This window comes from Trachinotus anak, unplaced genomic scaffold, assembly GCF_046630095.1.
Source record: "Trachinotus anak isolate AG129_WGS33_773 ecotype Australia unplaced genomic scaffold, CSIRO_AGI_Tana_v1 ptg000010l, whole genome shotgun sequence".
Classification (NCBI taxonomy): domain Eukaryota; kingdom Metazoa; phylum Chordata; class Actinopteri; order Carangiformes; family Carangidae; genus Trachinotus; species Trachinotus anak.
Window position 1 is genome coordinate 16,782,470 of NW_027273861.1, and position 13,287 is coordinate 16,795,756.

The window sequence follows — 13,287 nt, forward strand, 5'->3', positions numbered from 1 at the left end:
ATCTTAAGTATCTTTAAGTGCATGTTTTCTGAAATACTCACAAAAGCTGAATGCTTGTTGCAGGTTGGTTTTTTTTTTTGGTTGCTATTCTATTAAATATCCAGTTTTGCTAAATGTTATGTTCATAATGTGTCTGCAATAATGCAGTGGCACCAAGCCAACATGTCACCTCAGAGAAATGTGTCATTTCCATGGCCACGGCTGTTCAGTCTGTTAAGTCTTATGTAGGCTAAGTCAAAGGGCTTAGAGCAGCATAATACAGGGGGCAATGGCTCTAAAACAAACTTTCTAAGCCCCCTGTGTCCCTGTGTATTTCTGCGTGTGTGTGTGTGTCTGTGAGAGCTCCCACATGCTTGTTGCACTTTCCCTTCCTTAATGAAACAATATAAAATATCCCCAATATCTCCCCATAGGAACTTAATAATAATGTCTCAATTGTAGTTTGTGTATTTTTCTTTTCTTTTTTTTTTTCTCAATAAAATCACACCCTTTTTCAATGCATAAATGATGATATATAATGATGCTCCTTTATATTAGTCGCCTGCTGTATCTTTATAGCATCAGACTGAAATCTTCTCTAGAGTTTTTTCGTATGGGATAAACCTGCGTCACCATCACTGAGCTCCATTTTCACCACATGCTCAGACTGCTCATTTCCTTATGGGAAATAAATAGGGGGTGGTTCTCCAGTCGATATCTTTAATTGCTCCTGGGTTGTATCAATACCTACCGGTTTTACTGCTCCATCAGGAGCCACTGGGAACGGGTTGCCCGGGAAACGGCCGCATGGCAACAGGATCAGAGCCTGGGGGTTGTCTGCTTCTAGGTCTGCTCCCATTTTACATCGCATTTCCTCACTAGATGGTGTGCGAGCCACTGGAGAGTAGTACACTTCCCCGCACAGTAGTGGGCTGTACATCCAGCACAACAAACCTGGGAAAGTACACGGCGGACCATTTCTTTACGGGGTTCCGAGGAGGCAAAGTGTGGAAATAAAGCGTCGTTCGCGTCAAGGTTTTGCTGGGGTTTTTTTTTTTCAAGCTAACCAACAACCCCCCCCACCCACCCCCCCACTCGGTTTTTAGCATCAAGAAGACTTGGGAAAGAGCGACCAAAAAAAAACAACAACAACAACAACAACAAAAAACCCAGCTGTGATGGACATAATGATTGCGGTGCAGGATGCTTGTGTCTCTGGTCAGTGGCTTACTGCGATAATTCTCAGCCTGTGCTGCTTTCTGCCGTCCTGTTTGCCCGCTGGACAAACTGTGGACTATTCCTCGGTTGAAAGTGTGGTCAGCAGACAAGGCGACACGGCTCTACTGAGGTAAAACAAGCTAACACAACTTCACCCGCTCCCCGCTCCACACTCTCACTCTGTCGGAGTTCTTCGCACACTCTTTAACACCTGATGTCTGTTGGCTACTTTCGGACACCGGGTTGCCATTCAGCGCCCTGCGGTAAACACACAATGGGTCGTTTTCCCTCCATCCCGTCCTTGTTTTCGCCTGACAGCGGGCTGGAGAGGGGCGGGGGGGGGGGGGCTGCTACACAGGACGCTGCTCCTGGTGGTGTAAGCTCGGCTGGTGACAAGCAAAGTTTTCTAAGATACTTTCCCTTTGAATACATCAGCCAGCAGACATGGCGTATCGCTTTTTGGACGTGTTTCGTTGCATAGCTGCTCGTATATGGGACGGCGTCGCCTGAATTCTCAAATAATCGCAGGCTGTCGCTTATGTAATTTGATTTCATTATGCCAGTTGATTCCCACTGTTGCAAACGCCACGGGTGCGAAACGTGGAGTTTAATAGCCTATTTTTCCAAAAAAAAAAAAAAAAAAAAAAAAAAAAAAAATCAGAGCCCAATGTGCTATTTTGAGTGCTGTTCATCAGTTTTTGCTGAATGCACAATGTGATGTCGCAGTTTCAAAACGCACACTGGAGAGTGCATGTGTGGTCGCTGTTGATCAGCAGTCGAGTTAAAGAGCTCTCCCCCATCCTCCCTCCATCACGTAGGCTGCGATGCCAGCTGCACAGGTACCTGCCCATTAAGGGACTACATTAACCGACATGGGCGTAGTTTGAGGAGTTTCTAACGGCAACATTATAGTCTTGATGTCAGTATATAATCAAAAACAAAATCGAAACAGTACCCCACAAAATATGTTCTAGTTTAAATAATAAAGTATTTTACAACAGATGATTTACTGTGCAAGTTTTAGACAGACTAACATCTTTTAGACAATACATCAATCTGTGTGGTCTATTTCAGCCTTTCCTAAAATTCAAAACACTAGTACACAAAAACAGAAAAAAAAAGATGTGTAGTCTTTGGAGGGCTCTGATATTATCTTGTTCTACTGATATCAAATATCCGCTCTGATGGCTCTGAGGAAAGGCTGAGGGGGGCAAGCCAGCCCCATTTCAATATGAATTCTGTGGATGCTGACGCTAAGAGATGCTGGGTGTGGACCTGAATACAGAGCAGCTAACTGTCTAAACTTCCACTCAGCTTGGCCTTTCGTCACTGTTGTCTCGTTCTTGATTGTTGAAGAGCTGAATTGTTTCCTTGACATTAGGTCATCGTGAGTGGTTGAATGGAGAATGATGATGCACTGTGCTCATTACAGAATTACCTTGGCAACAGCTGAGGGGTCTCACTTCTTTTTTACCATGTTCCCTCCATACCCAAGGGCCGTCCCATCAAAGAGACTCACACATCTGACTGTCTCTTTAGAGAGGGCGTCTAATTCCATGATGTCAATCTGGGTTGGCTGTGATCAGTGGCAGTAGCTTTGCCTGAATCCTGATAGCTCATTGGACCACAGATTATCCCTGTGCTATGAATCAGCTCAATAAACAAGTTGCCTCCCACCCCCTGTGTATGGCAACAGTCTCCATAAGCGGGTCATCGCCTCAGTAAATGCCATCTAGAAATTTAGGAAATGGATAGGGAAAATATTTTCAAGATGCTTTCAGTGCCTGTCTCTTATAGTTAATTAATGGGTTATTCTCCACTTGCTGTAACCATTTACTGTTTTTTTTTTACTCATGAATGCTGTGAGTGTCAAGTTATCGCTTTGCTATGCTTGCACCTGTTGACCTAATGGAGATTGTAAACCTCTTCAACTGCTCTTCTTGCTTCTCTGGTTTGCATCTAATTGCAAAACACTGTCATCACCAAAGTGATGACAAAAGGCCCACTCTGTCTTTTTTCCTCCTTTCTGTTTTTTTCATTGGTCTTGAGAGCCAGGCATCAAAGCATGAACCATTTCTTTTAGGAACTCAGTGCAGAAAACAGTGCCTGTTTGTTGAGTTTCTCTGTTGTCAAGACCCCTGACTATTAGAGGGCAATTTTGCTATGCCCCAAGGTTGATTGCTGGCTAAAAAATGTGAGCATTCTCAAGTACTGACAAACCCAGAAGCACGCAATTAGTCACTGCCTTTGGATTATGGAGTAGATCCCGAGAGGTGCGTCTGTTGTCATATATTCATTGCCCCCACCTCTTCAGTTCTTAGCGCTACATTGCTGCTGCCCTGATTCATGTTGGACAGTGGGTCCACATCAATTAAATGATTTGAGCTTCTTGTGGAATGAGGAATGGTGCACATGTGTATCATCATCCTTTTAATCTTGTTTGATTACCTAAAACCTCAGCCATTTTCAGCCTCTGACGAAATCCCCTTGCATTTGAAATTAGTTTTACTGCTGCATTAAAGCATCCTACATGGGTATGTTCAATGTCTGCACATATGCTGCTTTTTTTCTTTTTTTTACATACTGGAAATCTGTGAGCACATTGTTCAGAAGAGCTACACATTCCTTTTCTTTTCCAAGTTGTTACAGGTTTCATGTCATTTGGTTTCAGCTGAATAAACATTGACTGTTCCTAGTAAATGACTCATCTGGTTAAGAATTTAAGGGGAACAGTGAGATAAAAAAATAGTTCCCTGTGCTGTCAGAAAACAAACGGTATCAGTAGCAGCCTCCTCCACATGGATAAGCAGCTGTAATCTACAGCAAAGATCTAGTGTCAGTTAAGCATAGGCTGCCACCATACAGTTACTACTTGTAGTACTTTTCTTTAAGTATGTTCTATATTTTTATCTTGGTGCTGTATACTTTGTCCATCAACAGCTGTATTTCTATTTTCCAATGAAATATGTATGATATGGTAAAAACTAGACTAAAGGTACCCTTACATTCTACATAGGCAGAAAATAGGAACAATGCGAATAAATAGGAGCAAGGCTGTGCACAGCAAGAATAAGACAACGGTCCAAGATTATTTTTGTTATTTAGTTTGACAGTTGGCCCTCAGCCACAAAATAAGGTCTGCACCACAGGCCTTAGTCTCTGTAATGGTGCAAAATTGACCTGTCACTAGTTTGAAAGTCTGGTATTCATATAAATCTAAAATCATTGCCTCATGTCAACAGACCAGTTGATGAAAATCTTTTCTGGCTGTACATGATTGTACTGGAGCTCTGTTTTCTAGCCTTATTCAGGACAAAAACGGTGCCATGTATCATTTCCCTCAACTGTGTCATTATTATGGCTCTGAAAGGTCTTGACATTTACTATAAGCACTTGTGCCAGAGACAACATCGAGCTTTGGTGGCCCCACCCAAGAACAGATAGTGCTAAGACAAAATAAAGGATTATTAAACTCCACACGACGCAATTTAAAGGAGGAATTGTTGACTATCTCCCTAACAGAGACAATAACCATAGCTGAGAAGCACACTCTCCACTTTCTGCATTTCAGCACTATTTTAATTAGGCTGCAGCCAGTTCTGTTTAAAAGTATATGCATTGCTGCTTCATCTCCAACAGCTTGGTTGGAGATGTAGCAGATATAGTGGGCTCTGAATACATCAATTATCTGCCAGATATCTGCAGTTTCATGCACTCATTTGGGGGAAAATCTGGTTTACCTGACACATCTGGGGGCACACCTGAGTCTGTCACTATTAATTAAACGCCAAAATCCTCTCGCCTGTTTGCTGCACCACATGTTTAATGCGATCAGTGTTGCTGTCAGCATAATGTTGCTCTCTTTCATCCTTATGCTCATCATGGTCTCCACATCTCAAGATCAACTAAGTATTAGGCACATCATTTGACCTCAATTTTTGGCTAGTGAATAGACGCTATGGTGATGCAAAACAAAAGTCATCAAGGTGGGGTTGATGTTGGGGAGGGGCTGCCAGCTGGAGCTATCCCTGCACAGATATTACTGTGGGTAAAAAAAAACCATACTGTGTTATGTCAAAAAATCTGACCTTTTCTTTTGAACAGTAGAAAGCAGGCATGTTGCTCATATCAGGGTCTATCTCCTGTTGCCCAAGGGAGGTTGGCTATACTAAAGTATTCATCAGATTCATTATTCTGGCATCCGTTTGTAATAGATGTGCTTTGGTAAAGATGGAAATCAGCTGACAAGGTGACATGCCAGAGCAATGGCTAAGAAGACTTTCATAGCACCTTTCTCCTTGAAGACCTCTAGTTAACCTCCTCCACAGTATTGAATTGAAACTCAACCTGTCATGACTTTTTTAAAATTTTCATTCAGCTTGTTGCTGAAAGCAGCGTAATCTCTTTTAGATGGAAATTTGCAAAGTTGCAAAGCTATTTATAAAGGCAAGTGTTATCCAAAACAACCCTGTAGTCAATTTTAATATCAAGGCTTGTTGTAATAAACACTCGTCTGAAAGTGGTACTTATTCATCACCCAATGACGAGAAATTATCTCTGGTCTGTGTACCTTTTAGTATGCTGTGTCAAGTAAACCATATCAATTCAATGTGGAAGGACACCACTCATGAGATAATTCAAAGGTCTTTGTAGGTTAACAGTTTAGCCTTCATTGGGCAGTCAGACATATGTGTTAAAGTGCACCTATGTCTTTTTTAAGCAGATATACAGAAAATGCAAACTTCTCCTGGTGGATTTTTTTCTTGCTACCTCCTGTCCATAATGTAACACACAGGATGCTGCCAGAGCATTTTAGTTACATGGCATGATTTATAGCCTTATGTTGTAACTATGTAGTGATGCTAAATCAGAATAAAAGCCAGATTTGCACACTGTAAACCATTTCAAAATGGATTATATTTATGGTCATCATTTGTCAGGCAAATCAATCCATTGTACTCTCTAAAAATTGAGCATTTCTATTTCTAATATATTTCAATTAGCACTAAAGTGATTTAGTGCTTTGGTGAATTAAAGCCTAAATGGAAATGCTTTCTCAAGGTAAATCCTTCAAGGGAAATAGATGCTATGCTAGGTTTTAAAGCATCTTTCTAATATTCTTATAATCACTACAATTATAGGGGATAGGAAAAAGGATTTGGAGGGGGGGAAATGGAGCTTTTACCCATTCCCAGCTGTGAGCATCCACATAATTGCAATAATTCTACAGGAAAATCACAGAGGAGTGTGTTTGTGTTGTGAGAAAGCTATGAGCCTAAAAATTAAACTTGACAGACAGTGACTGGAGAGGCAATAACAGGTTATCGTTTGGGCAATTTTAAAGTGAAGTTACTTGAAACTGAATGTTTTAGAAGAACATGTCTTCTCTACTGGAAAGCTTCTCTTTTTTACATCAGTAACACTTTGGCTTAGAAATAGTTTATAATTTAAATTGAACATTATGCTGTGAATTGTCCACTTGCTATTTGCAAATGTATTCATTACAAGAGTGTAAATACTTGTGTTGGGAGTTTGTGCAGACTACTTAAGCAGATAATCAACCTGTGCATTGATTTTCAATTGGGTGTGTCAGACATAGCACTGTTTCTGTGCATGTCCTTTTGGATATACAGTATATAGTCTTTTTGTGTAGAAGATTAAGCTACACTCTGACAGCTTTGCCAGAGTAAATTTCTTTTTACCAGTTCTTTTGTTGAACAGTGTACAGCATTTTCTGCTCCAAATCATATGCCAACATTTCCAGTCTTTCATCACAGAGAGCTGAAAGGATTCCTCAGAGCCCCTTCAATTAACATCGTCAATCAATCAGTTAGCATCTCCTTGTGTTTCATGAGAATTAGTTGTGCTTCTAGTTTTCTCTATTCTTTCTTTCTTCTCTATTTCGTAGTGTTATCTGTGCCTCCTCAGTTGAGCCGAGTTGTGTACCAGCAAGTCTTGGTATGCCTCTCATGTCAGCAGGTTATAGACAAAACTTGCTGACATCAGAGTTTGAAGCCTGAGTGATGGTGAAGCTTTGAAACAGTGCAGGCACAGGGGTTGTACACTTTGCTTGGTATGCTGAGCATGGAAAACAGCTCAACCTTCAGAAAGTTTCGGGTATATCTCTACAGTCGGCATATATCATATATCCCTGAATTCAGTTCTGTTTTGTATATATATGTATATATATATATATATATATATATATATATATATATATATATATATGTTTGTGTATAAATGTGTGTTTGTGTGTGTGTGTGTGTGTGTGTGTGTGTGTATTATTTCGGTGATATATATATATATGTATAAATCTATCTAGCTATCTGTCTATCTCCCTGATTACTAATCTATTTCTAATATTTTAAGCCTATTCCCAATGAGTTTTAATTGGTTAAGTGAGACTGAATCATCATCATGGGTGATATTCCCTCAGGATGGAGTGGTTGATGACATTATCTTCAATGCAAGATCTTTATGTGTGAGCATGAGTTGAGGCTGGAGCGACCACAGGTAAACATTAGTTTGATCCTATGGGAATAATAAATCAGGAATGTAGACACATGGTTATCTTAGTGATGCCCTTCAGTGAATAAAAACAATCTAGAGGGATTTCAGCTCTTAGAGGGTATTTTCTTGTCCTCTAATGAAATCTAACATTAGTGTTGTATCTTGGGTTTACTGAAGTAGATCTTTCTATTAGGTGAAGCATGAATTTTATTCCAGGGAACTATGATTTTGGCGTTAGGAACATAAAGCTGGCTTACATTGTTGTCTGCTACGTATTGAATGTGATTGAGTGTGACCTCACATCCCCTGGAAAAGTAATGGAAAAGAAATGGTTAGCAACTCTTATAAGACACACATATTTAACTTCTCTAACAGATAGTCCAAGAAATCTTCATAGTTACATTGTCAGTGTTTTCAATCATCAATCAAGGATATTCTCCAAATTAAAAAATAGTTTTTGACTATCATCTCTATTTTAGCTTACTCATAGATTCATAATGGCTGGTCTCTTAACTCCAGCAGCTAAAGGAGGTATGTATTGTCATAAGTCATTTGATTCTATGTTGGCAGAGCTAAAGAATTTTAATTGCTTTCGCTCTGAGCAGGTTTGGTTTTTGTTTTTTCTGTATCTCTCTCTCTCTGTCATCTGCATAATGAGTGTGTGGATTTCAGACTGCTGTAAATGTTTGTTGGAGCCAAGTAATTGGAGAGTCTGCATTGGTAATTATTAGTAAATGGAGAAAGAAGCAGTGGAGCAAATCAATATCACTGAGAATAATGCTACCTTTTGTTTCCAGTGGCGTCAGGAGTTAAGGTAACAGAAGTGACATCCTGCACAGAGATTAATGAAAGCCTTATTTGTGAGAGTGGTTCATTAAAATTCTCCAAAGTTATGCACTGTAAATACATGTCTAATATACTGTATGATGTTTCAGTGCTGATGAAATAGTGACGCTTATTTTACTGAAAATCTTTTTAATTAATTTTGTGGGTGATGAAAGGCAGCCATGACAAATGCCCCTATTTGATATTTAATGCTTAATTGAGAGTGTATTAACTCTTTGCTGTTTTGCACAGATGGCACAAATGGTTCGTTACTGTAGAGTAATTCAATTAAACAGAGCAAAATCTGGTGTTGCTCAATTTGAATTTAAAACAGTCCCCTCAGCACTTGACTTATTATGGGAGCACAGAACACTATCATCAGTCACAAAAGTTAGTGCTGTTAGTGAAAAGGCCCCGACCTCCATTGTTTAATAGTATGTTTAGCAGTAATGTGTAGTCAAGACCTGCTTTAACTAGCTGTTATGAAAGGATTGTTTGTTTGTTATTGAATTTTATTGAATCTTAGAGGAAAAACTTTGATATTAATAAGCTGTCAAGCTTTGTCCAACCACCTCATGGCAGGGACAGTGCCTCAATCTGTGCTAATGTTAAACAGTGAATTAATCAACTGATCTGTGAGACTGCCATCATTAGGATTCTAATTTTAGACCAAGACTTGCTTTTCATAACGGGACTTTGGTTTCTTCCCACTCCTCCATCTCCATCTGTCTCTCTTTCCCTCTGTTTCGCCTTACCTCTACAACTATCTCTCTCTTTCTCTCTGCATCTGTCTGCTCCTTAATTGCATCTAAAGGTAAGCAACCAAGACAAATGTAGTCGTGATTAGTTACTACCTTGTAATGGATGAGCTGTCTGGTATTCTCAGCAAACAATCCAGAGTTCTGCAGTATTTGGGCTGCTCATATGTTAGCTTAGTGATATTCTTCTCCGTGTGATATTCAGCTGTCAACTCACTGTGCTAAACCAAAGACATTAAAACAAATCAGGGACTGGATAATGAAAAGAATAAACTGCAGCTAGACTCATATCAGTCATTGAATTATCAATTATACCATATTACATATATTGCACCGGTGCTATGTGTTGTGATGGGATGCTGATGTTGAGTCTGTCTAGTGTTCACTGTCCTTGTCTGATGCCACATGTTAGCCTACATTTGGATGAAGCCATGTGCAATACTAACACTGATGTGACTGAATATATTTTATTTTGTCTGGTTGTATGCTAATGCCAGTGGAGGATGATGTGTTCACATGTTCACTCACTGGGAAAAACTTTCCCCAAGGGGACAAATAAAGTATCTATTGTATTCTATACCACTTGAGAAAGAAAGAAGAAAAGAAGAAGAAAACCAAAAAAAACAAAAAACAAATATCAGATTCAATAATTTGGCCAGGACAACAATCTTTCAGCCAACTCTGTATCTAATGATAACCCAGTTAATGATGGGCTTTTCCTTTTCCAATGAATGAGTGGTTTCACTGTCATCACATATGTTTTTCCATAGAATCATCCAACCTCGTGGTAATACAATATTTTCACTCCAATACAAATGGAAGTTGTGCTTTTCATTAAGTTTATTTACTGCCTTAAGTTATGTGCCATTCATAGCACTCATGGTGAGGAGGTGTTGTGGCTTACATCATAAATCAAGATCTGACTGAACAACTTATAGTAAGACACATGGTTTTTGTTTTCTGTGTGTACATACCGCCATTCAAGGCTTTATTCGAGTTTTTTAACCCCAGAAGGAGCTACATATGTCTTCTACTGGTGTCTCAATGTTAACAAACATGCTACTAATTCAGAAGCTCTTGGATCAGAAAATGCTTAGTATTTCTTTCTCTTTAACTCCATCAAACTTACATCCAAGCTTTCAAGAGCAACATGGAATTAACCTCAGCTAGGTTCTTTACAGTGAAGTCTGGCTTTGTTAGCATTATGAAAGGGGGGGATTAGCTTATTAGCATCCAGCCCTGGGAGCTGCAAATGAAACATATGTGTAGATAATACAGTGTATGTAGCCACCATACCACTGTCATGTTTAAATGTGCCTGCTGATTGTTGGATTTAGCACAGACACTTACTGTATTGTATGAGACACAGTCAGGTGCCACAGTGGCACTTCCCTGAGACATGCAATCAGTTTCCAGCTTCTACAGTACATTCTGTAGTCTCTTAAAACAGCCAGTTGTCTTTAGTTGAACTGTGTGGGCCATGTCTTTCTGCCACAAACCTCAATCCAGGCACTGTCTTTGATTCCAACACAATGCCCCCGCTGGCTTCTTTTCTGTGCTGTGTGAGTGTTGCTTTCATTTTAGAATATTCACCCTCGTTTTTGCCACCGCAGTTGCTAATGGGTAGTGTTTTCAAAGCCTGGAGAGGATAATCCTGTCATCTTTGTTTTCATGGCCACCTCAGGAGCATTAAGAAGTTCAAAAGAAAAAAATCTGGAGTGCAGTTTTTGTGACGTTGGTTCTAGCTGTTGTGTTCTGTATCTGCCATCACAGGAAGGCCTACATGTGGGAACAGGTGCTGTGCTGAATGACTTCAGTGGCATGTACTGGCTGGAATATCTGAGCCAGATGCTTTATTATGTTGTGTTAATGTTGATGCCAATTTTCCATAACACAAAAATGCAGGGGCGGGATGTGGTTCTTGAAACAGTTGTACTCCAGGATGACTGCTTTCACAATGAATTTTGGCTTGTTTTCCAATTTTCCCATCAGATGTGTTGACATGTAAAACAACACCTGAAAAACAGCCATATTCTCTGTGACAGGCCAGTGTGGCCGTTTAGAGATGATTAAGTTTATAGTCTCTGTGGCTGCCACTGATTTTTCTGATTTCCACTCTACAGTATTGACTGGGTATTTCTTTCCTAGGAACAAAATGATTCACCTTAAGGGAACAGCAATGGTTGATTTGATTGTAAGGACTGCCGGAGAAGAGAATCCTATGCATTCCAGTGATGAGGAAATATTTTCAGATAGTGTAGTACAGATCATTCTCTCCATTATCCTACGAAAACACTCTCCAATCAGAAGTGTTCACGGCAAAGCAGAACCAAAATTTCCTTGCTTGTCCCAGTACATGACAAGAATAGTGGAACTGATTGAAATAAATTTCAAGACTTACAAGGTATTTTTATGACACAAAGAGTTATATTATGTGTATCATCAATATTAGAATGCAAAGTAAACCTGGCTACAAGTAAAATGAGCCAGATTCTTACATGGAAATAATAAATTAAAAAGTGAACAATGTAATGAACAAGAACAAAGATTAAATGAATTTGATGACAATGAAATAATACAAGATACAGAGCACTGTACAAAGCTTGCAAACAAAATGTGTTTAGATATATATTGTAGATTAATAAGTGCCATAATTATAGAGTCTGAGAGACGTTTGTGACTTAAGACAGCTAATACATGGCTATATTATACTTTTTACAAAAAGTAAGTTTTTGTGCCAATTGTAGTAACTTCACTGTCATGATGTAGAAAATGTACCCATTGTGCAAAAGCACAAATTCAGATTAATCAAATTATCGATTTATTGTGACTTCAGTTCTTTTGCACAGTTCATTGAAGCAGCATTATGGTTACATTCTTGAATGATTGGGGAATTACAGGACACCACTTGTCACTCTAGCTAGTAGACAGATATAAACAATTTTCTGACCTGTAATTGTACAGCTGGTATGGGATGTTGGCTCCTCTGATTTTGTGTTCATTATAGTAGGTAATTCTAAGAAATGTTGATTACATTATTCAGAACTCATTATCAAACATAAACAACTCTACAGAAAGTGGGGAATATGAATTTGTATGACAAGAGAAGGACTTACATCATTATGTCCACTGACCTCATAATGAGACAGCTTTCCTCCAGAAATATTGTGCAGACAGGTGCATTCAAATTTGCATAAGTGACGGTTTGCACAGATGCTTTAGCACAGTAACAGGTTTAGCTATGACATACCTAAGAAGGTGATTGTGTAATAGTCCAAAATAACAAAGGATACTGTGTTGCAAGTTAGACGACAGAAAGATAATTGGTCACAGTATTACAGTCAGTTAGTAAGGAAGAAATCTCCCCTACTCAAGCAGAGTGTTTAGACTTTGCCAAGGTAACATGTATCAAGGAAAACCTTGTTTTGTGTAGGAGTCCAATTTGCTCTCATTTAAAACTCTAGACATGAAGAATTGCCTATGTAAATGGCAATTTATGGCAGCGTAAAAGACTTTTAAAAGACACAGCAATAAAGTGTTCTTACTTATATAAGCAGTGAGGAGTGTGCAGCATAGTAACTGATACAAGTCTCTTGCAATCCATAAGGTTTAATTTTGCCCTAAGCCCTGACACTTGACACAAAATTCAGGTTGACAGAATGTGTTTATTGGCTGCAGGAACTATCTATTTACATGCTGTGTCACATTTTGTTTTCCAGCTGCCAAGGCAATTGACAAATAGAGTGAAAGCTTTTACAAAAATAACAAAATTATTGGGCCACAGTGTAAAACACCCTTGAGAGACTGACAAATGCTGCATGTTAGTCTATTAGTGTGTATATATGTGTTGATTTAAACTTGAAAAGACTCATTTACAGGGATTCCAAGTAACGGTATTGGTGAGTGTTTCTGGTTATACAATATAACTGGATACTTTTCACAGTATAGTGATATAGTGACTGGCATAGCTGAAGTAGACATTTCACTGTAGTACATT

The 13,287-nt window shown here is 39.1% G+C and overlaps 1 protein-coding gene across 4 annotated transcripts in view; it reads left to right on the plus strand.

The window, feature by feature from the left end:
- Nucleotides 1–848: 848 nt before the first annotated feature.
- The window catches only part of negr1 (neuronal growth regulator 1), a 138,555-nt gene continuing 126,116 nt past the window's right edge, over nt 849–13,287 (plus strand). The window contains exon 1 of one of the 4 annotated variants that reach the window (XM_071487992.1): nt 849–1,327. In XM_071487992.1, the coding sequence (XP_071344093.1) occupies nt 1,158–1,327 (170 nt within the window). In that variant the 5' untranslated portion in view covers nt 849–1,157. The remainder of the gene's footprint in view (nt 1,328–13,287) is intronic. The other 3 variants (XM_071487989.1, XM_071487990.1, XM_071487991.1) reach the window with 3 other exon arrangements.